The sequence below is a fragment of the Engystomops pustulosus genome, chromosome 4 (genome assembly GCF_040894005.1).
Source record: "Engystomops pustulosus chromosome 4, aEngPut4.maternal, whole genome shotgun sequence".
In the NCBI taxonomy this organism is placed as follows: domain Eukaryota; kingdom Metazoa; phylum Chordata; class Amphibia; order Anura; family Leptodactylidae; genus Engystomops; species Engystomops pustulosus.
Window position 1 is genome coordinate 143174802 of NC_092414.1, and position 27616 is coordinate 143202417.

General features: G+C 40.6%; 1 protein-coding gene across 2 annotated transcripts; it reads right to left on the reverse strand.

Moving 5' to 3' along the window:
- Positions 1-11970: 11970 nt before the first annotated feature.
- Positions 11971-24523, reverse strand: SNX33 (sorting nexin 33). 2 transcript variants are annotated; one of them, XM_072147867.1, is made up of 4 exons: positions 24396-24523; positions 17313-18019; positions 14211-14923; positions 11971-12442 (listed from the first exon to the last, which is right to left on the reverse strand). In XM_072147867.1, the coding sequence occupies exons 1-4, from the start codon at positions 24426-24428 to the stop codon at positions 12189-12191; spliced, it is 1707 nt and encodes a 568-aa protein (XP_072003968.1). In that variant the 5' UTR covers positions 24429-24523; the 3' UTR covers positions 11971-12188. The 2 variants fall into 2 exon arrangements, with proteins under 2 accessions (XP_072003968.1, XP_072003969.1); XM_072147868.1 differs by lacking the exon at positions 24396-24523 and adding an exon at positions 23894-24389.
- Between the last annotated feature and the right edge of the window lie 3093 nt (positions 24524-27616).

Sequence of the window (27616 nt, forward strand, 5' to 3'; positions counted from 1 at the left end):
TGCTTGGCAACAGATAATTTATATTTTGGTAAATTGATTGCATCATTTGGGATAAAGTCCGGGAATTTGGTGAATTGGATTGCAGTCTCCTTGAGAGTTTGACATCAGGAGCTGGATTCATTTGATATTTGCCACATTCTGCCCTCGTCACTCGCCAGGTTGGTGTGCGGCTTGTGGATTGGTAGGTGTGGTTGTTTACACGCTGAGCGTGAGTTATGAGCAATTATATTTTACTTAATGGTTACACCGGACTTAGTTGGTTGTCCAAAAAGGGACAAACAAGTTCTGCTCTGTTGTCAAGTACTCGGCCACTAAGGAAATTGATGTTTAACGTATTTTTATATTTTTTGCAATTGTTAATATATGTTTAATAAAGTTTATATTTTACAGATTTTCAAAGAATAAATAAAGCTGTGACCAGCACTTTTCCAACAACAAAATGTGTGTGTTTTATTTAGTTGGTTAAGGAGGGTTCCTTTTTCTGCTCTGTGAGCCGGTCCTACGACTCAGCCCTATCCTGGTCATGTTAGCATGGAGATAGCTGTAAGTGGGCGGAATGCGGCCATGACAGGATGGGCTGGGAGGGCAGGAAAAGGTGGGTTTTTCAGAATTGGGGGTGGAACTTTATGTGAGGTGATAGGTGGGCTAGCTTGGGGGGTGGAGACCTAGGGGGTTTATAAGGGGTGCCAGGAAGGGCACGCCATCTTTTGGCTGGAGAAAATTGTCCCACCCACCCTCCCCTTGTTAGTTGGTTTTGTATTAGGGCCACATTGTGTGTTTTTCTTTGGGGAGGAGGGATACAAGTAGATGAGAGTTCTTTGTCAGGAAGGGGTAGGTATAGCTTAGGGAGTTTAGGTCATTGATTGTGAAGTAGGCGGGTGCTTGGCAACAGATAATTTATATTTTGGTAAATTGATTGCATCATTTGGGATAAAGTCCGGGAATTTGGTGAATTGGATTGCAGTCTCCTTGAGAGTTTGACATCAGGAGCTGGATTCATTTGATATTTGCCACATTCTGCCCTCGTCACTCGCCAGGTTGGTGTGCGGCTTGTGGATTGGTAGGTGTGGTTGTTTACACGCTGAGCGTGAGTTATGAGCAATTATATTTTACTTAATGGTTACACCGGACTTAGTTGGTTGTCCAAAAAGGGACAAACAAGTTCTGCTCTGTTGTCAAGTACTCGGCCACTAAGGAAATTGATGTTTAACGTATTTTTATATTTTTTGCAATTGTTAATATATGTTTAATAAAGTTTATATTTTACAGATTTTCAAAGAATAAATAAAGCTGTGACCAGCACTTTTCCAACAACAAAATGTGTGTGTTTTATTTAGTTGGTTAAGGAGGGTTCCTTTTTCTGCTCTGTGAGCCGGTCCTACGACTCAGCCCTATCCTGGTCATGAACAAATATGCATATTATCTAACAGTATAGCAGTCTGAAGACTCTCCCCAGAGCATCAAATCCAGATAACACAGATCTCCAAAGCAGCTACCTAAAAACGTCTGCAATATTGCAAATTATGAATTATAGATGGGTTTCGTTTCAAAGGGCTGTACACAATTGTGTGCAGCCAGGGTTACCGTATGTAGGGAAATTTTAACTTATGCCGGGAGTGGGGAAGAATGTATTGCTAGAAAAATTAAAGGGGGAGGTAAGCCACAAAGGTGCTGGGCAAAAAATAATCACTAAGAGTGGATCTGTGTGGGTGTGCTAATGGTTAACAATCAGTGGGAGTGTTGGTCTACACCCTTTAAAAGAAAAAATAAAGCTGCAATTTGAGTACTCAATGACAATAGCCCTTGTAGTGTTATTTATCTATATTTCTAAAAATGAATGTCGGAATTTATTAACTTTTTTAATGGAACGGTGATACCGTAATTCGTGAGTGAGAAAATTTTCTAGAATTAGACTGAACCTAATATATGTACATATGTCAATCTTGGCATCTACGTTACCATACATGTATGTATGTATGTACGTACGTACTTACATATTACTAACTACTGCTGCGCTTCATGTGAACAGAATTTTCATTCACATCAGTCTCCATGTATACAATTTCACAAGCACTCTTTATTGCCAAGGCCGTTTCAGATAGTGAAATAGGAGATGACAGTTTAAAATGCCTTGCATTGCATCTAGTACTGCTCATGAATTTTTAAGTATTATAGTAACAGTGATCCTTGACAGTAAGTGTGCATTCAGGCATAGAATACAGTTCAATGATCTACCAGGTTTATAGAGACACGCAACCTATGAGGCTAGGAGTGAAGAGAGAAAAATACTTCAGCTACCCCTTTAACATAGATTTAACATTCCCAGGAAAAATGCAGTTATAATTTCCATGAAAACCTTGCTGCAGCACTGAGCAGCAGTATGCACCACTAGTTCTACATAGTGAATGACACCGCTCCGCTCCACCACTCACATGCTTTTGCATTTGTTGCTAAGCAAACGGCTCAGAACACACTTGGGTTGCTGCTCAGTATCCATGTACTAAGGCACCGAGTTAAAAAAAAACAAACAAAAAAACAAAAAAAAAAAAAAAAAAAAAAAAAAAAAATCGGTTGAAAAACAAACAAAAAGAAATGAAATACTAACTGCATGGCATGTCTAAAAGTCACTCATTTAAATTCACTATACCTAAGTAAATTAGATAGGATAGCAAAAACCTTAACAGTGCCCTAGTTGCGGTCATACTGTTATTTGAATCAACTGCCCATTCAATCACAACAGATGTGGTTTCCCTCCAGTTCTGAGTAAACTTTGGTACAGGAGGTGTCCAAGAAAATGATCATGATCTTGGATATGGGGGTTCTCTAGCCATCCAGAAAAACAAGTATATTGAATGACAGTGGCAGTTACAGGAACAATACTGCAACATTTACCCCAAATATGCTTACAACCCGAACACACACTATGATGTCAGCAAGGACCTCTGTAGGGTGTCGGAAAAGGGTATGGAGTTTATTTTTTTATGTGCTGGGCATACTAGTGGCTGGATGGCTATATCCTGGGGTATGGGCTGGCTATATAATGGGGGCAGGGTGCTGGCTATATACTGGGTGGAGGCTGTGACCAATCCATTTCCCATCCTAGGCTTATACTCAAAATTAGGAATCTCGGCTTTTACTCAAGTATTAATTGCCGTTTCTGCCACCCACATAAAGCAGACATTCGATAAATGTTAGTTATGAAGTTATTTTGGTGTTATGACTACGTATAAGAAAAGTAGAAAACTTAGAATTTTGAAAATGTTTCCAAATTTTCAAATATGCGTTTTTTTAATAAACACAAAACAAAGTCAGATTTAAAAAAAATGGGCCAGGCCCTGAAGGTGCCAAATGGATAAGTCGTAAGGGGTTAAGTGCTTTTCGTGACACTCATCCCCAAGCCTTTATTAGGCAAAACAGGGCATTTTGGGCTGCCACCTATTATAGGAGAAGGTTCCAGCTGGGATGGCAGAAATATAGGGTTGAAGACCACATATATAAACATATTTGGGGCATAACATGCAGAATTGGTCCTGTAATATCTGTCATCATTCACTGTGCATTTCTTTCGCGGATGGCCAGTGAACCCAAAAATCTCAGATATCAACACTTTCTTGGAGTTACGAAGAATTAGAAGAAATACTAATCTGGCCTGATAGGCGTGGTAGTTGATTCATGAATATTGCTATCCTTACTAATAGTACTCGGATATAGTTAATTAGTAGGAGTGACTTTTTTGCTAATTTGTCACAGAATTGTTTTTTATATATACATTGAGAGGGAGAACATTTGCAATCTAGTATTTATAGGTGCCCAGTGTATAGTATTTTTATGCTTAGATATTAATACAGGCGGTCCCCTACTTAAGGACACCCGACTTACAGACAACCCATAGTTACAGACAGACCCCTGTGACCTCTGGTGAAGCTCTCTGAATGCTTTACTACAGTCCCAGACTGCAGTGATCAGCTGTAAGGTGTCTGTAATGCAGTTTTATTGATAATCATTGGTCCTATTACAGCAAAAAATGTTTAAACTCCAATTGTCACTGGGGACAAAAATTTTTTTGTCTGGATCTACAATTATAAAATATACAGTTTCGACTTACATACAAATTCAACTTAAGAACAAACCTCCGAACCCTATCTTGTACGTAACCTGGGGACTGCCTGTAGTTATGTTTTGTTTCTTCTGCACAAGTTGGATATATTATACAACAGCAAAACAGAAATCTGTATTTCAAAATAGAAATATATATACACATATATACATATGTGTTATATGTGTCCAAAAGAACAGTCACTGTGCACCCAAATGGTCTGGATAAGACCTTATTTACAATCTCCCTGGTGACTTGAGTCTCAAAGCCTTTGAATTTATCCAGCATGCAAAAACACTCAATGGAACTTGATAATGGCTCCATGGAGGAGCTGAAGTCCATGTTTTTTTGCCATGGGTAAATGAAGGAGCCTATGCTTTTCATCAGGAGTGCTGCGTCCATTGAGTCTTTTTGCATGCTATAATATGTGTAGTCTATACAGATTCCCTACAGGTGGGGTTTGCACGGTTTCAGGGTGGCCTGGTCTATTGTTAATAATTTAGTAGAAATAAGCACCCACTCCTTTCCTCCAACATTTGCTTTCACAGGATATTTGTATTACCCACACATGACATGGTCACTGGGCTGCTGATGGATACTACAATTTCTAATTTCACAAAATAGAGAAAAATATTTTCACTATGACCGGAGCTCCAAGGATTCTAAAACTTCGATGAACAGCACCAATCTTCAATTTCTCCTGCTGAAAGTATGTCACCATTCAGACTAGCACCATCGCACTCTCATTCTCCTCCTTTATTATATTGTAATTATATTGTATTGGAAGAAAATATGCAGGCAGATGGTGTGGTACGTTCCAACAAGGTTAAAATTTATTCCAATTCGTTCAGCAACGCCCCGGAAGAAGTGTTGCCGGCGAAACCCTGGGTCGGGCGGAGAGAAAGCTAGCGTCCCGTTATGTGAATTTGTGATATGCGCATTTTTATTGGATTTTTGTGAGTATAATGAATTGGAATAAATTTTAACCTTGTTGGAACGTATCACACCATCTGCCTGCATATTTTCTTCCAGTTACAATATAATAAAGGAGGAGAATGAGAGTGCGATGGTGCTAGTCTGAATGGTGACATACTTTCAGCAGGAGAAATTGAAGATTGGTGCTGTTCATCGAAGTTTTAGAATCCTTGGAGCTCCGGTCATAGTGAAAATATTTTTCTCTATTTTGTGGACTTTTTCAAAGACTGTGTGGACCGGTCTTATACCGTGAGTAGCTACTTAAGGGGCAAACTGTGCACCACAAACAACTGTGTTAATTTCTAATTTCCTCTAAAATTCCAGCTAAAATATCTGACAAAGGAAAAAAACATTATGAATACTGACTGAACAAGAAAACAGATTTGTTTTTTCTACAAATGCCAAGTTTTGCTGCCAGCAGTTAATGCTCACGTTTTTTCCTTTTGCTGCCTTTTATGCATTTACAGACTATAGTTGAATAGTTTATGATAAAGGATGACACTTAAGCCACAGGTTATTTCTATACATTCTATGTAACATTACATATAGGCAGCTTCTGGTTATTACAGTCTGTGATTGTATGTAATCTGTGGCTACACTCCAGTGGGATATATAATACATCAACAAAACAAACCACATCTCCATAATGGCTGCTAATAGTACTTATGTTTCAGCAATTTTGCAATATAAATTTGTGGTACAGATTATAGACCCGACAGTGTCTATATAATGATACAATTCCAGGAATTAGATTTATTCCTCCCCCAGCAGGCTGGGAATAACCCATCTAAACAGAAGTCTTATGTGTCCTAATTATTCTGCATGGGGATGGACATACAAAAGGAACTAACAGAGCACTTCCAGATGTTGGAGAGTCTGTTGCAATAAAGAGGGGGGTGGCCACATTCCACAGATACCAACATCCACAGCACACGCTGCTGCTATAAAGCACACCTCTATACTATGTACATAACAGTGCACACACTGTGCTCATGCCAAGCCACAGCAGAACAGCACAATCTGCAAGAGAACATAACAATACAGCCTATTGATGGAAACAGAGGTTATGGAAGCAGTAACAAAACACAATACTAGTGTCAAGTCTGACAGTCTTGTCATTTTTGAAGGCCTCTATGACTGAAGAACAAAACAAATTTCCTGTTATGTGTGGTTACTACATTTAGATAGGAGGAAATATCATGTGAAGTATAAACACGTACAATATGCATTAGATAGGGAGCATAACATTTTTCAAAATATCATTACAATAGGGCGCCTTAGGAAAATAATTCCTCCTGAAAGATAGCCAACCCTGCTCATGGAAGAGAGAATTTCCAGCAATAAATGCAGCATCATAGGCAAAACAGTGGAGGACCGTATTCAGTGATGTCTATGAAACAACCCCTTTAAATTATCAAGATTGTTATTTATACAACTGATTTTATAATAGAAGAAATTTAAAAGAGAGATAAACTATGTTGTGTTACAGAAGTCCTTGGTATTCTGGCTTCACAAACTGTTACACTGCAGCAGCACAACTCAGTCTCACTCTCCCCTCTGCACTTCCTGTAATCTTAACAGTGAGAACAAAGTGGGAGGAGGAAAGTGTAGCAGCCTGTAAATCTACCGCATGGGGGATAACACAACCATAGCCTTTCAGGCTCATCCGCATAATTTTACAAGTTAATTTTAGAAGGAAGGAGGCTATGAAAAACCCTGTGCCCCTGGTGTATCATGATTGGTTTTGTTGGTAGATTCCCTTTAAGTTGCCAATAAGAGAATATTTACAAGTTTTCTATGCAAATTTGTCTTACATGTCATTATAGAGTGTAGAGGAGTTGTACCAAATTTACTGCCATGGTTTTTCATTGCAGTCCTACTCACATTGATGTAACAGACTAGCAATATTAGACAACCAATGAACATGTGTGGCTTTATATGTACAGTGGGTATAGAAGGTATTCAGACCCCCTCTTTACCCCATTTTTCACTCTTTGTTTAAGTGCATGCAAGTAGTAAGATCAAAAGTTATTTTCTTTTTGCTCATTAATGTACAGTCTGCACCCCATCCTGACACATATTTTTCTTAATTTATTAAAAAAGCAAAACTGAAATATCACATGACCATAAGTATTCAGACTCTTTGCTGGAACACTCATATTTGAATCACATGCTGTCCATTTCCTTCTGATCCTCCTTGAGATGGTTCAGCCCTCCACCAGTCAGGGCTTTATCATAGAGTCTGCAGGCGGAAGCCTCCCCTCAGTGCAAGAAATGTGAAGGCTGCATACAGTCTGTGAAAAACACATGAAGGACTCCCAGACTATGAGAAATAAGATTCTCTAGTCTGATGAGATGAAGATTGCAATTTTTTGTGTCAATTCTAAGCGGTTTGTGTGGAGAAAACCAGACACGGCTCATCACCTGCCAAATACAATCCTAACAAGACAATGACCCCAAGAACGCAGCCAAAATAACAAAGCAGAGGCTTCAGAATAACTATGTGACCATTTTTGACTCCAGCCAGAGCCCTGACCTAAACCCAATTGAGCATCTCTGGAGAGACTTAATAATGGCTTCCACCAACATTTACCATCCAACCTTAAGGAACGGGAGAGGATCTGCAAGGAAGAATGGCAGATGATCCCCAAATCCAGATGTGAGAACTTGATGTATCATTCCCAAGACGACTCATGGCTGTAATAGCTCAAAATATGCTTCTAGTCAATACTGAGCAAAGGCGATGAATACTTATGACCATGTGATATTTCAGTTTTTCTTAATAAATTAGCAAAAATATCTACATTTCTGCTTTTTTCTGATCAAGATGGACTGCAGAGTGTATACTTTTTGATCTTACCAATTGGCTGCAATGAAAGTGTGAAAATTTTAAAGGGGTCTGAATACTTTCCGTACCTACTGTAGAGGAATGATGTTACTGTAGTAGATTTAAAGGGGTTGTCCACTTCCACAAACAATATCAATTATTTGCTGAAAGGAAAAGTTATAAAATTTTCTAATATACTCTCTGTATCAATTCCTCACCGTATTCTAGATCTCTGCTTGTTTTGCTTCTACATAAAGCTTCTTTGTTTACTTCCAGTGGACAGAATCTGTCCATTTGATGTGATGGACATGGAGGTGCAGGAGCCGTTATTATTACCCAGCTCCTACTACTCTCAGTGATAATAGCAGCTCATGCACCTGCATGTCCATCACATCACATGGACAGATTCTGTCCACTGGAAGTAAATAGAGAAGCTTTCTATAGAAGTACATCAAGCATAAATCTAGGAAACAATGAGGAATTGATACAGAAAGTATATTGAAATATAGCATAACTTTTCCTTACACAGATAATATCAATTATTTACTGAAAGTGGCCAAACCCTGTAAAGTTCTCATTCCTAATCTCTTTTTGTGGATCAGTGGTACTTAACGGACTCGCTGAACATATTTTACAAAGACACTCCAAAAAAGTCCTGATGGGGTTTTATAGAAATTACTTCATGTGAACACTAGGCCTTGGGTCACTTTCGGTTTTTTGCAATTCAGAAACAATAAGTAGTAACATGTGCATCAAATGAATATTTGACTCATACCATCAGTAATGACTTAAGCACTATTAGACACTTCTGACACAATGGGGCAGATTACCAATCCTAGCTAATATTTAGTGCAAAATTAGACTAAACAGTCAATGAAGAACCAGATTATCTCAACTGCTGGATGATAAATTAAAGGTGCTGTGCACTTTCGACAAATAACTGATCTTGGCACATTTTTGTAGATCTCTGCTTGCGGTCATTCACCTGGAAGCTTCATTGTTTATTTCCTGGGGATATAAACCGGTCCAAGGTCGTGTGATGTCACACAGGTGCACCACTCAGAGCCTTGTGTTATAACGAGTCATGCACCTATGTGACACCAGGGATGAGTTTTTATTCACAGGAAGTAAACAACAAAGCTTCTGGTAGAAGGACAGCAAGCAGAAATCTAGAAAGCTGTGAGGATTACATACAGAAAGTATGTTTAAAAATTGGTTAACTTTTCCTTACAAAAACAATATCAATTATTTGATGCGAGTGGACAACCCCTTCAAGAGCAGCTTAGACTATATAACCTAGTTTTAGGGCATACCACCTATACGTTGCCTTACTGTGCTCTTTATAGGACACACTGTGGCATCTTAAACCACACTCCTATCAGAAGAGCCACACCAGTCCTTTCCAAGTCATGCCCCCTGATCTGTATGGGAAAATAAAATAATAAAAAAGCAGGGTAATGTACACTGCAGTCATTTCTTTTACTGCACAAATTGCTCCAGATTTCCAATACCAAGTCTTTTCCAGTGCATATATAATAAAGGCATTTCGAAACAGGCCTAATATGTAGAAAAGGTAACAGAACATGTACAAAATGTATCTATAAGCATCACCAAAGTGCAAAATGTAAAGTAGAAAGAAACAAGCAGGCTGCTCACTGCACATGCAATCTACTGACCTTATAGATCCCACTGTAGAGTAAAGCATGGTCAATACATATTGTTATCGATTTCCACAGCCATGGGAGTAACATGGGAGCGCACATTCTATCATATAGACCAAACAATCAATCAATCGGCATATGGATTCTAAAAACAATGCAGAAAGAGGCAAACAGTATAGGAACCTAGGAGCTTGCACTCAGTTTGCTTCCCGATGAGTGAGAACTGACTATACAGAATTTTGTGGAGTATTTTATGATGTGGATGTCTTTACTGCCTCTCTCTGAACGCTGAATGGATTCCATTCCTATTGGGTGACATCACTGCCTCTAGGGCACACATGGAGTGCGTGTATGCAGGCAGATCTATACAAACATTGAATCAATCTCCACCCTGCTCATGACATACTCAGACGCACCCTTTACTTCTGGGGCTTTTGCTTGCCAGAATCTGAGCAAAGACACTCATTATTGCAATGTCAGTAGGGGAGAGACCCAAGTTTCTGCTAATTGCCAATTTGAGCAAGAAAAACATTTTGTTGACAATGCCGAGACTATGTGATGTGTACTCTTCCAACACATCTTGAATATGTCTATAAATGAACTAAAGACGCATTAAAGGGGCTGGCCAAAGTTTAAGACAGGGGAAAACAATCTGATCAGAGTTGGGATCAAACCGCTAGGACCTCCATTAGTGGCACTCTTTAAATAGTGAACCACAACGTACAGCTATCCCAGGCACACTAATATAGGCCAGTGATAGCAGATCAGCCATTTGCATCATTCCGATAGACATTTAATAAATCAATATGACACATGCTGGAACGGACCCTACATCAGTTAGGGGGAAGAGGTCCCAGTTTGTCAGATTCTCACCAAATCAGATTGTTATCTACATTAGGGCTAACAATTAAACTTGAACCAAGCCCTTCACAAAGTAAGGTAAAGACTATAAATACATGACAGCTTACTTCCAGAAACAAAGCCACACCTCTATATAGGGTGGCACTTTCATTGAAAGAAACCTTTTTTTTTGCTTTTTAATCTTTGACCAATTCTGAAAAGAGGGCCTTTAACTGCTTTCATCTCTACGCTTCCTTTAACTAATGGCATTATGCTTGAATCTCTAGAGTTGAGAGCCAGTGTTGTGGAAGTTGGTGAAAAGTCCTCTTTAAGGTCTCAATAGCTTTAATAGCAATATCTAGAATAACACCAAAAGAACTATACAGGCAGTCCCCGGGCTACATACAAGACAGGGTCTGTAGGTTTGTTCTAAGTTGAATTTGTATGTAAGTAGGAACTGTATATTTTATCATTGTAATCACAGCACCAAACTTTTTTGGTCTCTGTGACAATTGGATTTTAAAAGTGTTGGGTTGTCATAAGAATCAGGATTAATAATAAATCTTCATTACAGACACCTCTGATAACTGTTATAGCCGTTTACTGTAGCCTAGGACTAAAGTACTATAAATTACCAATATCCAGTGGTCTGTTTGTAACTGGGGGTCGTATGTAAGTCGAGTGTTCTTAAGTAGGGGACCGCCTGTATTACAATTGAGTTCTGTTTACAATGGTGTCTACGGTACAGCTGCTTTATAATGCAGGAAGTACCGATACTTACTAGGTGAGAATTTACAGTATTTTTCAGCAGCCAGAAGAAAAAAAGAAACAACACAAAACTTCATACCATGAAAATACAATCTAATTTGGAGACAATGTTATAGAATGGAAGGAACAGTGGAAATAAACTGCTATATAGTTTTGTGTATGGTTTGCATGAGGTTTCAGTAGACACCTTATTTAATTTGTTTACTCATGGAGCACCCAAATAAGTGATTGGCAGCCATCTCTATGGACAGCCGTACAGTCATGGGGATGGCCCCATGAGGGAGTGCTCTGTGTAGTACAGTCTTACATACAGGGGTGCACATCACTGATAGAAGCAGTTATGGGAAGTAAAGCGCAAATATATATATATATATATATATATATATATATATATATTAGTATAATACCAGTTAAGATGGGTTAACACTAGTGTTTTAGAACACAAAATAATTGACGATACTAAATTAAAAACTTCCTGTGGATAGGGCCTAACTTGTTTTGTGGGCAAACCACTTTCAAGTATCACTTTAAGCATAGAAAGAGCAAAGGCATAAGTGAACAACATAACAGCTAGCCATCATTTTCCCACAAAACGATATATCAATCTACTCCGCACCTACTGCTCTAGTTTATTCTGCCAACATTTTTTGACGATTGATCCATTTTAAAGTTGGCATTGGTAAACCGAATTGTTGCTTTCACTGTATGCATAACATAGGTGTATTTAGTGTTGTAAACATTACTCATTGAGCATTATAGTAACTGTAAATATCTTCCTAGCAAATATCCACCCTCTGGAAACGTACAATAAAGCTCCGATTTATTTCTGCTCTCAGCATCATATTTACCAGTATTAACACCCATTTATTAAAAAAAACTCTTTCTATAACCAAATTTAAGTCTTTAAACAAAAGTTAACATTTTGTATCCCATTTAAGAATGTCCATGGAGTGCACATGGAAAAGAAGAAAGAGATGTGCTCTGTTATTAAAAAGAGATCTTACAGACAATGAAAGACAAGTCACAAGTTATCATACATCTTCAGAGTTTTTTCCAGCTCCTGGCTCACCCTTCTATAAAACATAATCTGTTCCTTTAAATAATGCTGGATCGTCATTTTAAAGTCTTGCAGTCGCCTTTGATGAAAATGGTTAATCTCTGCTTGCAATGCGAAGCCTACTACCCGACACCTTTTCCGAATTCCATCAGCTTCCTCTTGCTCCATCTTTCCTTCATCACTCATGCGCTGGCTGTCCTTTACCTTTGCAAATGCTCCTGAAGGAGAGTTTATAAGAACAAAAAGTTAGATAAGGATAATAGACCTACAAATCTGTTCTTTGAAATATTGCTAAAGGAAGGGCGAACACCGACAACAGAGGGACCTCTGCAGGAAAAGTAAATTGGCACCTTTCTTGTTAACATCATCCTCATCACAAAATTACTCGAGCCCTATCAAACTACCCATAGGTGCTAGCAAGAAGCCATTTCCTAAAAATGGTTTTCTGTTGTAAACATTTGATTTACTAACCATATGTCGCTTGAATCAAATTGGTGGCAAATCTAAAACCCAGAATCTGATAAACAGAAAATGGAACAGTAAGCAGACAAGTGATCAATGACCGTGCGGAGTGTCGTATCCTCAACATCCCAATTTCGAAGATCTATTTTTTGGATAGATAAATTCAAATTAATTAGCCTGGAAACCCCTTTAAATTTAGATCAACGAGGCCTGGCTCTCTGCAAGCCTGCTAGTCAATTCTTTGTGGTCATATTGGGTCCATGTGCAACCCCTAGTTTTGGTATGCTATTGATGTTTAGGGTTTTTTTATCCCAATTAAAGTAGCCAGGACTTTGTCACAGCATTGTGCATCAGTACTCCCTGGGCTATAAAGATAGACCTGACTGAACAATTAGCTCTACTGAACATGCCTTACCTGCTACAGCCTCACCGTATGCAGACCGCCTATAAACACCATGTTCTAAACTTGCCTACGTACACTAGTTTTGCTGCCCATTTCCTGTAAGAGCTATTTTAGTCAAGAGCGGTTCAACCAACCTTCTCTCTAGATGTTGCACTGGGAGCAGTTGCCAGATTACATCCTCCAGGGGAAGATATAACTCTGGTTCTGTCAGTTCTCAGAATGAAGCATATTGTTTTAGGACAGCAAACTGTAACACTACCTTGAGCTCAAGTCAGGGAATTTAAGAAAGGACAAGTGACCAGTCTGCAATTCTGCCACACAAAAAAATGTCTACACCTGGAAATCGAGATCTATAGTGTTGTTCACCAGGGTCTCCACAACAGAGAGCACAAAAAAAACCTAGTTAGGGGTACTGAGACCACTATTTCATACAGCCCCTTCCGGTAGGTCCCCTTAAGCTATACATTATTTGGGCATCAGTGCTAACCCAATAGAAATAAGAATATAGAATTTACATAAAACTACCTTGATACTACATTACATACATTTTCAGCAAGAGTGTGTAAAAATTAAAAGTACATCGTACTTTAGCAAGTTACTGAGATACATGTTCCAGCACTGTCGTTGTCAGAGCAGTTAAGGTTGAGTAATATCAGAATTACGCAGATTAAGTAGACATAGCAAAAAGAATGTATAGACTACAGATGAACGTTTGTGCAATTGAAGAAGTTACAGACTGTTGCATCTTACTCGTTTCCCTAGTTTTGTATCTTCTGGTCATGGCTTTACTGACTATACTCATAAATGATGTCATACCACACCCCTACAATTTCACAGACTGCCCTTTCTAGCAGGCCATGCCATGGCTATTATTATATTCTGACAGGATTATCATGCCTTAATAAAAGTACACAGGAGATGGACTGCTAGTCGCAAGATGTGATGACCCAAACAAAAATGATACGTTACACAAACAGAGTTGCTGGTATTCACTTAGAAACTATAAAATTACCTATAATAAAAAGCGAAAGATTCTTTACTGCAAGCCGAGTACTACATATAGTAGCATATAGATGAAGTGTGCAAAATCAGGGAGATTTAAGTGTGAAGTCATGACTTACCTTTTTGAAGGTGAATGATGTCTGGAAAGTTGGAAAGCAATCCTTGATACAAAGACAGTGTATCAAGAAATCTAAACTGATCATTTTTGGGTTGTTCAGCAAACATTTCTCCTACAATTTCATAGGTGCGACCAGTATGAGAAAGAGCGCCTATCAATGGCTCAGAAGCATAAGGTGGGTCTAGCTGGAACGAATGGCTTAGATTTTGCAGGGCACCACCAAGCTTCTGAAACTCCTTACGAAAGCCGCCCAAATGCTTACGGGCTAGTTCAGAAACTACACCACTTAATTGGAGAACACTTTCATCCATCTTCTTTGAAAAGGCTTTGAATGTATCCACACGCTCTTCTACATCTTGGAGGTCCTGATGTTCAGTGGGTATCTGCAAAGTCAGCAAAAAACTAGCGCCAACCATTTCATCTCTTTCTGTGCGTCTTTTTCCAGCTTTCCATTGTTTTTCATCACGACACGTTAGGAAATGCTGAAAGCCATCATATTGGGATAGGACTGGATGACTGGTCATATGATCCATCCATAGAACCAATCTACGCTTACGCTTTTGGATAAAATCTTCTTCAAAACGTCCAGTGGCCTGCTTCTCAGGCAAATGGGGGACAGAAATGACAGTAAATTTGTGCAGGAGGCGGTTGTATAACCAGTCAAAGTGCTTGTAGCGTCTGTAAACTGGAGAACTGGTGTGACCAGGAGTCAGCCTTAGGGAAAAATAAAAATGGATTTTTAATGCACACTAAACATATAAATTTTACAGTAATATATTACAGCTTTCCCTTCAATTTAAGGATTTTTTTTAGTAATTAAATATTATATATAAAAAGGGCTCTACAGAGGGGGAGTAAAACAATATAATGGTTCTTTACCCTCACTGCCATTTCTTTGTGTTCTCTTCCGGTTCTTGCTGCACTTTACTTTTTAGGTGTCTCCCAACACTATTGAAAGCACGCTCAGCCAATCACTGGTTGACAAGGGTCACCCCTCCACCAGTGAATGGCTGAATGCATCTTGTATTGAGAGCAGTTGAAACACCAGGAATGGCAAGTAGCTTTTGTAATATTACTGGCCCCCACGTAGAGCGCTTTAAAGGGCACCTAACACCCCGATTCTACCTATAAATGTAGAAGGGGTGGTAGGTGGATGGATGGATGGGACGTGAGGATAGCGCTTTTTTTGGGCTGATCCTCACGTCCCGGGTGTCTTTTACAAAACTTTATTACATGTATATGCTAATTTTTTTATGCGGCTACTGGGGCGTGGAGTAGCCGGACATGAGGCTACTAGTCGCGGCTACTCCACGCCCCAGTAGCCGCGTTACTCCGCCTACCAGGGAATCTTCGGCGCGCAGCTACCAGGAGCTGCGCGCCAAAGATTCCCTGGTAGGCGGAGTAACGCGGCTACTGGGGCGTGAAGTAGCTGCGACTAGTAGCCTCATGTCCGGCTACTCCACGCCCCAGTAGCCGCATAAAAAAAATTTGCATATACATGTAATAAAGTTTTGTAAAAAACACCCGGGACAGGAGGATTAGCTCAAAAAAGGGCTAATCCTCACGTCCCATCCATCCACCTACCACCCCTTCTACCTTTATAGGTAGAATTGGGGTGGTAGGTTCCCTTTAAAAATAATTCACTAGAATATCCAGTCTTCCAATTTATATTAAAAAAAAAATCTATGGGAGAGATTTATTAATCTGTCCACGACAAAAAAAAAAACAAAAAAAAAAACACATTTATAAAGGGTTTTAGTAAAGTAAGCCAACAATTAGGTGGTGCAGAGTACAACTCAACAGTCTTATACTATGACAGATTTATCACCCAGACACTTATATAAATCTGGTGCAGAATAAGACTGTCTAGTCTAACTCTGCACTGTCTAACCTTAGGACAATTTTTATTAATCTGCCCCATTCAGTGTGCACTGGATGAAGGACACGGCCATGTTCAAGATGACAAAGAACTACAAAAATAGCCTCCGGCCATCCCAGGTGCAATGGTAAAACTAAGGGTACATTCACACGGCCGCACACACATGCCGGAAGATAGAGCATGCTCTATCTTTTTGCGGTGTGCGGCCCGGATCGGTGCCACACATGTGGCACCGTATCTGCGCCGTGCCGCTATTGCCGTCTACATCCCCGCAGACGGCCATGTGAATGAGCCCTAATATAAAACTTTAAATTCAATATTAAAGATTATAATTTAATATAAAAATAGTGATATAAAAACATAAAAGTATAATATCCAGGAACTCTTTGACAATAAGGCCTAATAATAGACTGGCAATTGGCAATTTGGTAGGGCATTATATATAGAAGTCAATTCATATACATTACACACACACACACGCACGACTGATAGCATTACAATAGATAACAAAAGATTATGACATCCTATCTGCAATGTCAAGAAAACGCTACATAGGGTTCCATCAGTGAGCTCAGACCGCAAAGCATATAGCTAAATGCTGTTATTAGATCTCATGCATGATCGCAGTCCCCATTATCATTTACAAACCAAAAAATTACAAACAAATAGAAACAAATTAGGAAAAGAGTTTAATTTTGTTTTAAGGAGACTATAACAAATCGCCACTGTCATCATCCCTCTGTATCAAGACTTTTTGTACTGAGCACTATCATAAGACAATTTGCTATAAGCAAGTTATTTTACATAAGCCATTCAATATGCAAATCACCTGACAAATTAAAGTTTGCCCATAACTCAATACAAAAAAAAAACAAAAAAAAAAAAACGCCCAAGCAATCTTCAACCAATTGTTTATGTGGCAAACCCGCACACTTCAGCCAGACATAAAAGCATCTCCTAATAAAACTCATTCCACAATAACATAAGATTTCATCGCTTATAACAAACACTAAACAAACCTAAAGTGAATCACTTGACAAATAGCAGCCATTGCTCAACAAAACACAAAGTTATGCAGTGTGCACGCTTTGTGCAAACATGGGTTTAGGCACTTTTCCTTCAGCACACAGAGAACTGAACATTGCCCTATACAAAATACATTTCTCTCAAAGAGCCTACAGTACAAGAATGGCTCACAACTCTCATTCCCAAATTCTTTCTCACCTGTAAGAAATGTAACTCTTAATCCCCTTGAATTTTGTTTGCTTGGTAGGTTCCTCCACAGAGCAAATGAAAGAATTAGGATTTGGCTTCCACTGCGGCCCCTTGGGTCCCATTTCAATAACATAGTTTTCAGAAACTCTGCCAAACTGGGGAACATCTCCAAGTATAAAGGCTTCCACACCCGATCGTACAAAACTGGAGAATCTGTTCAAATTTCGACCCACAACACTCCCCCTTTTTCCACTGGCGATGCTATCCTGACGTTCTAGCTGTGGTCTTGGCCGGTGGGTATACTCAGGTCTTGGGTAATAATTGTGCTTTGTCTCACTATGTGGAACTCCATTTGATCCACTAGGCTCGTCAGCCACTGACTGTCCATCATCCCAGTCATCCCAATCATCATCATCCTCTTCATCATCTTCATAGCTCCCATGATGAGTAGTGTCTGTATAGCTTGTGTGGTGTGTTGGGTAGTCTACTTGGACTGATCCAGAACGTGATGGTTGAATAATTTCCACATACGACGCAGGAAAAAGTCCTGTCTGGCCACGGCTATTTGTACCCTGAAGCCATCCATCTAAAGAAACATCACTCAACAATTGTAGCTCCTCATTCTCCCGGATATCGATTTCTTCCTTGTTTTCACTTTGAAAGTTATAAAGTGCTCGAGCTTTTAACGCCATGATGAAAATAACCCAATGAAAGTACTGCAACATAAAAAGAAACCATTAAACAATATTACGGCTACATAAACTATTTGAACAAACTAGCTATGTTAAACTTTAAAAAGGGTTGGTTGCCCAAGATTAGAAAAAACATGTATGCCATTATTCAAAACCATCAGTCTACAGGTTGTGCCCAGTATCATAGCTTCATTGAAGTGAATGTGACAGGTATACCGCAAACTAGGTTTTTTTTTGAACATGGAAAAAAAACTCTTAGGTTTCTTAGTTTTGACAAGTACACAGATAAATTCAGTGTATATACAATACATTTAATTCTGTGCACTATATACCTTAAACTGATCCAGGGTGAAGGCTAATGTACACAGGTCAAATATTAGGTACAACCACTTCTTTTTCCCCCCAATAATGAGCCTCTGCTTAGCTGTCTGTATTAAGCCAAAAATCAAGCACAAATCTTTTATGTGACACCCAAAATCAATATTTGTCAGTGGCACATGGCATCATGTAAATGGCAATGTGCTGTTATCAAATGTAAATTCTATGAGGATGAATGATTCAACATTAAGCCCTAGGCCTGTGTAAAAATGGAGCTTTGCAGCCAGAGCTGTGCTCACAGTTCTACTAGTTTCTGCTGGATACAGTCAACATAAATTAATAATATCCTTAAAAGATCTGGATAATAGGATTATTATTCCCTATTTTCACATTACCTAAATGTTATTGTGTACAGTGTCTGGAGTAGCAACATCAATTCCTGAATTGCAAATAATGAGATTTAGTGCAGTCAATGAGCTAGTGTAAAAAAAATATATAATTTGTAGAAAAGTTTATGCAGCTTTGATTGTCTGTCTGTAACACAGGCCCAATACAAGACAGGTATTGCAATGTACGTACATAGAACGAAGACCATTCCAATTGGCTAAAACCAGCATATGGAGAAAAAGGTAATAAAAACACTATTTTTGCCATATACAAAAACTTGTAGAAAGTTTCAGTATGTTCTATTGCCCTTCTCTTCACAATTTCTCCAATAAACTAGCAGCAATCACTATGGTTTATTCTGTGGGGTATAAAATTGCCAATGTCTGGTGCACATGGAATTGTCTGCTGCTAGGTTTTTGGCAGTGGACCAATTTTCATCGGCTTACAATCAGTGTGACAGGATGCATCGCTATTGGTAGGAGTAACAGCAAAGACAAATACATACAGCGAACATGGGGCAGATTAATCAAGCCGTCTGAAAGTCAGAATAGTCTCAGTAGCCCATGGCAACCAATCACAGCTCTCCTAAAAAATATTCATGAGCACTGGTAAAGTGAAAGCTGAGCTGTGATTGGTTGCCATGGGCAACTAGGAATATTCAGAAAGCTTGATAAATCTGCCCCTATGTGTCTATATCAAGAGGATCAAAAAAATTCTCCTAAACTCTGTGGCAGCAGAGTTTTAGATAATGAGGATCCTATCACTTTGTACTTGTCACAACCTATACTGCGCTTATTATACAAAAGTTTAATAACACCAGTTCTAATGAGCTTTTCACTTTTTGTTCCCCAAACCATCACAGAAGTAGATGCTGCAGTTGTTTCCACGATTTCCCCTACATTTCTAAGTGCTGCACATCTGGATAAGGAATAAAAACAGAAATAAATTCCTGTGATTCTTTCCATGTATCTGGCACTTTTAAGGAAGGACGGTGTAGTGTTTAAGGATTCAGCAAACCAGACTTTCCGCTTCAAAAGTGAAAAGGAGTCAAATGAGAGTTGAAGATTAGTAATAATGGATCACCATGCCCAGCCCAAGAAACTTTTGTTTTAGCAAGTGGAATCTTCATTTTATTACATGGTCTATAACCATGTTCTGGAAAATGCAGGACGTGCAGCTTTTATTATTATTTTTTTTTTTAAAGGGATTTATCCATTTCTGTACTGAAGGAATAACATGGTGATATCCATGACCACCAGAGCTATCAGCCTCACCAAGGGCTCATAAGAAGACCATAAGAGGCAATAGAAATAGGTTTTGAAAGATATCCTCCGGCACAGCGTGTCCATGGTATAAGACTGACGCATTTTGAGCGGAAGCTCTTAATCATAGTCTGAATTACTTAGTTAAGAACAAGTTAAGTAGCACGCCTGCCCTATACAAAACCTTCTTATAGAAGTTTCACTTTAAATAACGCATGACCATTTTTTTTGACTCATTAAATCCAGAAAATATAGATTTTTATCTATTGTGGCTGCCATCTTGACTAAGCTCTAGTTACATTTAGCTATATTTTACAGCATCCTTTAATGCAGGCTCTGTGCAGACAATAAGCTGAGACATCATCAATTGTCAGTAGTGGCGGCAATGACTATAGACATGTTTTCTTTTACCTTTCCATTACCAAAAAAATCTAAGAGTTCAGGTTACAGTATATTAATAAAGGGCTTTAAACAAACTGTAACTCAGGCCTGGGGAGCTATAAAAACAATAAAAAAAACAACTTATGTTTACCTCCTGTGGTGCTCCCGCTGTCCAGTGGCACTGCTGTGGGCGCTCCCTTCTGACTACATGCTCACCCGCATACCCATTGAATGTGATGCTGTTTGAGGTGCAGGAGGAGGCAAGCATAAGTCTTTTTATTGTTTAAAGCTCAAACAACCCCTTTAGGCTGTTAGCTATTAAAGTAAAAAAAAAATTGTAGGATACAGTATTTTTGCCGAATGTAAATATAGATATTGACATGGAAAGAAAATGAAAACAAAACAAAAAGAAAACAGGAAAGAAAATAAAAATTCCTAAGAATAAGTTTTAATAACTACTTGGCCAGTCAATCTATGTAATCTAAAGCAGTGTTCCCCAACCAGTGGTCCGCAGCCCAAGACCAGGCCATGGAACACCTGGTTCAGGGCCACGGCCGACCTTTATGAAAACAAACCAAAAAAAAAAAAGGAATGAAGAAGGGGATGAAGAAGGGGAGTATTTTTTTAATACAGAATTCTGCTGGGAAAGCGGATATTGGAAGCAGAGGGTGGGTGGCACCCAAAGAAAAGGGGATATGGGAGGGAGACACGGTGAATGAAAGTGGACAATATGAGTGGGGCGTGCTTCCTCAGGAAATGGGACAATATAGGCTAGGCACATAGGGAGTTATGATGGGGCATGTAAACATGCATTTTTGGCTATGCAACTGACACCAGACCCCATTTCCTCACCATCAGTCCCTGGAGAAAAAAAGGTTGTGGACCACTGATCTAAAGCACAGTTTGCATATAGCATTTGCAGAAGTGATGTGTTTTATAGAAATAAACAAAAAGGACTGGGATTTGGAGGAATCACTACAGAAAAAAATAAAATAAAAGTGGACAGAAGGCATTTTAACTGTTTAATGTATGTATGTATGTATGTAAGTATGTATGTATAGTGAATTGGAGGGTGGCTAAGAAAAAAAACAAGCAAGCATGACTTGCAATATGAAACAGACAGCTTGCTAAACTACAATCAAGGCACATACCTTCAATAGGTAGAAAATATATACAGTTATACAGATCTGTACTGTTTATATAAAGATCTTAACATATTTGTATTTATTGGAATGTAAAGGATTTTATGTAATACTTGTTTTTATGTACATAAAGCTTAATAATTTCACAATGCAATATGTAGGATTCTATAGGGTGCACCCAAGTTGTTATAAAGGAGGGGTCCTTTGTACGAAGATTCACAGCTCCACGTATAACTTGCACCATGATGATACATTATGAATCCATTTGGAAAAATATTCCATCAACTTCACGAATCTGCCAAGTGTCCTTTTTAAACTTAACAGAATAGTGCAGCATGTTTTGGCAGTTTAAAAGCTATCGAAACTCAAAAGAAAAGAACCTATGCAAGTCTGAACAGAGCCTAAGCCGTGCACATGTGTCATTTGGACATAAAACAGGAAAGGTTTTCAACCTCAAGATAAAAGGAGAATGATTCTATCCACCAGCAGCAAGCACAGGACTGGAAAATTGTTAAAGACTATAAACAGCGGGGGACATTCATCAAGGCGTGCACACCAGATTTCTAGCATACAAGCCATGAAATAATCACAACTACGATTATTCCCCTCCTTATGCCACCTCCATGCCGTGCTCAGCCGCAAGTGGGTCGTGTGGGGCATGCCTGCTCCACACCTGTGCACTCCTTATAGCCTGCGCCCGTTCAGTCAGATTATAGCAGAATTCTACAGCCGCACAATTCAACAGCATGTGAAAAATCAATGAATGTTAAATTAGAAATTATCAGAAGTTTTCATTATAGGAAAACACTTCTCCAATATCAAAAATGGAATGTTACATTCTTTCATGTTATTACTATATCAATTTAAACAGTGTCCGAAATTGTAAGGTAGTATAATTCATAAGCCATGTGTCTTGTTCACCAACATTTTACATATATGGTGTCTGGGGTTTCCGGTTACAGCCTCAAGCACATGCAGGAAAATAGCCTATGTGCAGAAGGCTTGGCTGCATATTTGCATAAACATATTTTAAAGTGGTGAGTAGGAGACATACATGTTACATCATGCAGGACAGTCACAGATCTTGTATTTTGTAATGTTATATGCACTAAGATTGCAAAAAATCCAAAGACATGAATGTACCCTTTGCCATGTATGACTCTTGTGCTTACTGTGTCCGTGCAAACTAAAGCAAGAACCTGTTAAAAACAAAACCCAGAGACAGGGTTCACGCACATGGCCAAACTGTGCGTACGTAACCTATACATGGTGTCTAGCAGGAATACATTTGTTATCAGGTGTGTAATACCACATGGGGCCTTCCAGTAACAATTTAGGCTTCTGCATAAAACATTCAGAAAGCAGATGTCTGTATAAAGTTACAGAAAAGTGCAAATACAAAATGTTTAACTAAAGGCCAATTATTAATCTTTCAAAGTCTACATCAATGTTGTGCTGCTGATTTATATATAAGAGCATAACATGTGAGTCTCAAATATAATTGTTAAGTTCACAAAATGGCTGTGTCTATGTAGTTTTATCTGGTACTCCTAGGCCCTAGGAGCATTTTCATGAGAACTTTCCATATGCCTGCTTTTTCTACAGCGATAGACTATCTTGTTCTAGGTAGAAATAACTATTCATTACTGTAAAATGCAAAGCATCTTGATATTGCTGGCATATAATCTTACAATGACTATTAGTCCCTGTGCACACCTGTAGCCACACTAGCATTTCCTGAACTACCTGTGGAGAGCTATTTTACATATGAAACACTTTACTAGTCACATGTAAAACATTAGCAAATCCCCTTTCACACAGTAGGCAATGTTTGAGAGCCTAGTGCTATGGGATATTTTAAGTCTTTATGCTTCCCTTTCTTCCTAGCCATATATAATTTGAGGACCATATGTTTGCTTAGCATTAATGTCTTGCTGTTTATTGCACCTTTCACGTATAAACTAGTATTACTGTAAATATCAGTTTAACAAACTGTTTTTACAGAGGTTCCCTACTGGTGTGACATATACAGGTCACAATTGACAATGCATCACCATGGTGTTATAAACATGACAAAAGCCGTGTCCTGTAGGAGCAGCTGGAACCAGAGACTCATAATTCAGCATGGTTCTCATTTCAGGGTCCACACTGTGTCCTGATACTATGGTTCTGGTCAGATGTTGGTGTTGGCAGTCACTATTACTCACAGTTAATTAGAAATCTATGTATAATGGCTGATGTGTCGTGTGCACAGTACTAAGTGTGACCTGTAAATGTGTCGTTCCTCACTGAGAACCGGAATGTGAGTGTTTAGATACACAATGAAAACGTTTCCCTGCCACAAACAGGTATGACGTGAATTACAGCTCCAGAGCTCGGATCGTAAGACAAACAGTCCAGGAACTTACCCCAAGTGTGATCCGCCTGCAGACACCGCACTGCCCTGCCAGAGGTAGCGTCACTCATCTATAGCATAACGCAGGGAAACTTGGAGGAGCAATCGTCCAGCTGGAGAATCCTGTACATTAGGCAACAGATCTGAACTCCTGCTGCAGCTGGAATGTCCCCAGCATGTCCAGGAAACAGGCACAATCCACAAAAACAAATGTCAAACTTCCCGTGTGATGCGAGGAGTCACAACCTCAGGAATTCAGCCCTTAAAAAAACCATTTCCGCCCGCAGCAAACAAGAGTGGAGTCCCGTCCATGCACAGCACAGCCCAGCACGCCCGGGGGTCACTCATCCCCAGGACACAAGTGTCCTACATGTCCCTGCAGCCGGAGCATGTGTTACCTTCACCCCACAGGGTGTGACACGGCCAGCCCTCCAACCTGGGGGATGGGAGAGCTCTCCTCAGGATAAAAGATCTTTTAGGATCTTGTTAGAAGAGCCCTGGCTGCTTCTCCTTACCCCTGTGCTGTGTGTAACTCCTCCTATTCTCATCCCCTTCCCAGAGGAGGCGCTTCCAGCATCAGAGAGCTCCACTGCTTACCCTATGCTGGGAAAGTATAGAGACATGGGGTCAGAGCTCCCCACACACCCTCCACTGCTTATCCTATGCTGGGAAAGTATAGAGACATGGGGTCAGAGCTCCCCACACATCCTCCACTGCTTATCCTATGCTGGGAAAGTATAGAGACATGGGGTCAGAGCTCCCCACACATCCTCCACTGCTTATCCTATGCTGGGAAAGTATAGAGACATGGGGTCAGAGCTCCCCACACAACCTCCACTGCTTATCCTATGCTGGGAAAGTATAGAGACATGGGGTCAGAGCTCCCCACACAACCTCCACTGCTTATCCTATGCTGGGAAAGTATAGAGACATGGGGTCAGAGCTCCCCACACATCCTCCACTGCTTGTCCTATGCTGGGAAAGTATAGAGACATGGGGTCAGAGCTCCCCACACAACCTCCACTGCTTATCCTATGCTGGGAAAGTATAGAGACATGGGGTCAGTGCTCCCCACACATCCTCCACTGCTTATCCTATCCTGGGAAAGTATAGAGACATGGGGTCAGAGCTCCCCACACATCCTCCACTGCTTACCCTATGCTGGGAAAGTATAGAGACATGGGGTCAGAGCTCCCCACACAACCTCCACCGCTTATCCTATGCTGGGAAAGTGTAGAGACATGGGGTCAGAGCTCCCCACACAACCTCCACTGCTTATCCTATGCTGGGAAAGTATAGAGACATGGGGTCATAGCTCCCCACACATCCTCCACTGCTTGTCCTATGCCAGGAAAGTATAGAGACATGGGGTCAGTGCTCCCCACACATCCTTCACTGCTTGTCCTATGCTGGGAAAGTATAGAGACATGGGGTCAGTGCTACCCAGACATCCTCCACTGCTTACCCTATGCCAGGAAAGTATAGAGACATGGGGTCAGAGCTCCCCACACACCCTCCACTGCTTATCCTATGCTGGGAAAGTATAGAGACATGGGGTCAGAGCTCCCCACACAACCTCCACCGCTTATCCTATGCTGGGAAAGTATAGAGACATGGGGTCAGTGCTACCCACACATCCTCCACTGCTTACCCTATGCCAGGAAAGTATAGAGACATGGGGTCAGAGCTCCCCACACAACCTCCACTGCTTATCCTATGCTGGGAAAGTATAGAGACATGGGATCAGAGCTCCCCACACATCCTCCACTGCTTACCCTATGCTGGGAAAGTATAGAGACATGGGGTCAGAGCTACCATTACCCACACTGCTTATCCTATGCTAGGAAAGTATAGAGACATGGGGTCAGAGCTCCCCACACAACCTCCACTGCTTATCCTATGCTAGGAAAGTATAGAGACATGGGGTCAGAGCTACCCACACACCCTCCACTGCTTATCCTATGCTGGGAAAGTAATAGAGACATGGGGTCAGAGCTCCCCACACACCCTCCACTGCTTATCATATGCTGGGAAAGTAATAGAGACATGGGGTCAGTGCTCCCCACACACCCTCCATTGCTTGTCCTATGCTGGGAAAGTATAGAGACATGGAGTCAGTGCTACCCACACATCCTCCACTGCTTGTCCTATGCTGGGAAAGTATAGAGACATGGGGTCAGTGCTACCCACACATCCTCCACTGCTTACCCTATGCCAGGAAAGTATAGAGACATGGGGTCAGTGCTACCATTACCCACACTGCTTATCCTATGCTGGGAAAGTATAGAGACATGGGGTCAGAGCTCCCCACACAACCTCCACTGCTTATCCTATGCTGGGAAAGTGTAGAGACATGGGGTCAGAGCTCCCCACACAACCTCCACTGCTTATCCTATGCTGGGAAAGTATAGAGACATGGGGTCAGAGCTCCCCACACATCTTCCACTGCTTACCCTATGCTGGGAAAGTATAGATACATGGGGTCAGAGCTCCCCGCACATCCTCCACTGCTTATCCTATGCTGGGAAAGTATAGAGACATGGGGTCAGAGCTCCCCACACATCTTCCACTGCTTACCCTATGCTGGGAAAGTATAGATACATGGGGTCAGAGCTCCCCGCACATCCTCCACTGCTTATCCTATGCTGGGAAAGTATAGAGACATGGGGTCAGAGCTCCCCACACATCATCCACTGCTTATCCTATGCTAGGAAAGTATAGAGACATAGGGTCAGAGCTCCCCACACAACCTCCACTGCTTATCCTATGCCAGGAAAGTATAGAGACATGGGGTCAGAGCTCCCCACACAACCTCCACTGCTTATCCTATGCTAGGAAAGTATTGAGACATGGGGTCAGAGCTCCCCACACATCCTCCACTGCTTATCCTATGCTGGGAAAGTATAGAGACATGGGGTCAGAGCTCCCCACACATCATCCACTGCTTATCCTATGCTAGGAAAGTATAGAGACATAGGGTCAGAGCTCCCCACACAACCTCCACTGCTTATCCTATGCCAGGAAAGTATAGAGACATAGGGTCAGAGCTCCCCACACAACCTCCACTGCTTATCCTATGCTAGGAAAGTATTGAGACATGGGGTCAGAGCTCCCCACACATCCTCCACTGCTTATCCTATGCTGGGAAAGTATAGAGACATGGTGTTAGAGCTATCATTCCCCCCACACTGCTTATCCTATGCTGGGAAAGTATAGAGACATGGGGTCAGTGCTACCCACATATCCTCCACTGCTTGTCCTATGCCAAGAAAGTATAGAGACATGGGGTCAGAGCTCCCCACACAACCTCCACTGCTTACCCTATGCTAGGAAAGTATAGAGACATGGGGTCAGAGCTCCCCACACATCCTCCACTGCTTATCCTATGCCAGGAAAGTATAGAGACATAGGGTCAGAGCTCCCCACACAACCTCCACTGCTTATCCTATGCCAGGAAAGTATAGAGACATGGGGTCAGAGCTCCCCACACATCCTATGCTGGGAAAGTATAGAGACATGGGGTCAGAGCTCCCCACACAACCTCCACTGCTTACCCTATGCCAGGAAAGTATAGAGACATGGGGTCAGAGCTCCCCACACATCCTCCACTGCTTGTCCTATGCTGGGAAAGTATAGAGACATGGGGTCAGTGCTACCCACACATCCTCCACTGCTTGTCCTATGCCAAGAAAGTATAGAGACATGGGGTCAGAGCTCCCCACACAACCTCCACTGC

Bases quoted from the DNA above. Each gene is read 5' to 3' on its own strand.
- SNX33 (XM_072147867.1), bottom strand. From the start codon at position 24,428: ATGAGAATAGGAGGAGTTACACACAGCACAGGG. The intron at 18,020-24,395 runs GTAAGGAGAAGC...TTTATGTTGCAG, and splicing joins GAGTTACACACAGCACAGGG to TACTTTCATTGGGTTATTTT. The intron at 14,924-17,312 runs GTGAGAAAGAAT...TTTTTCCCTAAG, and splicing joins AAGAGTTACATTTCTTACAG to GCTGACTCCTGGTCACACCA.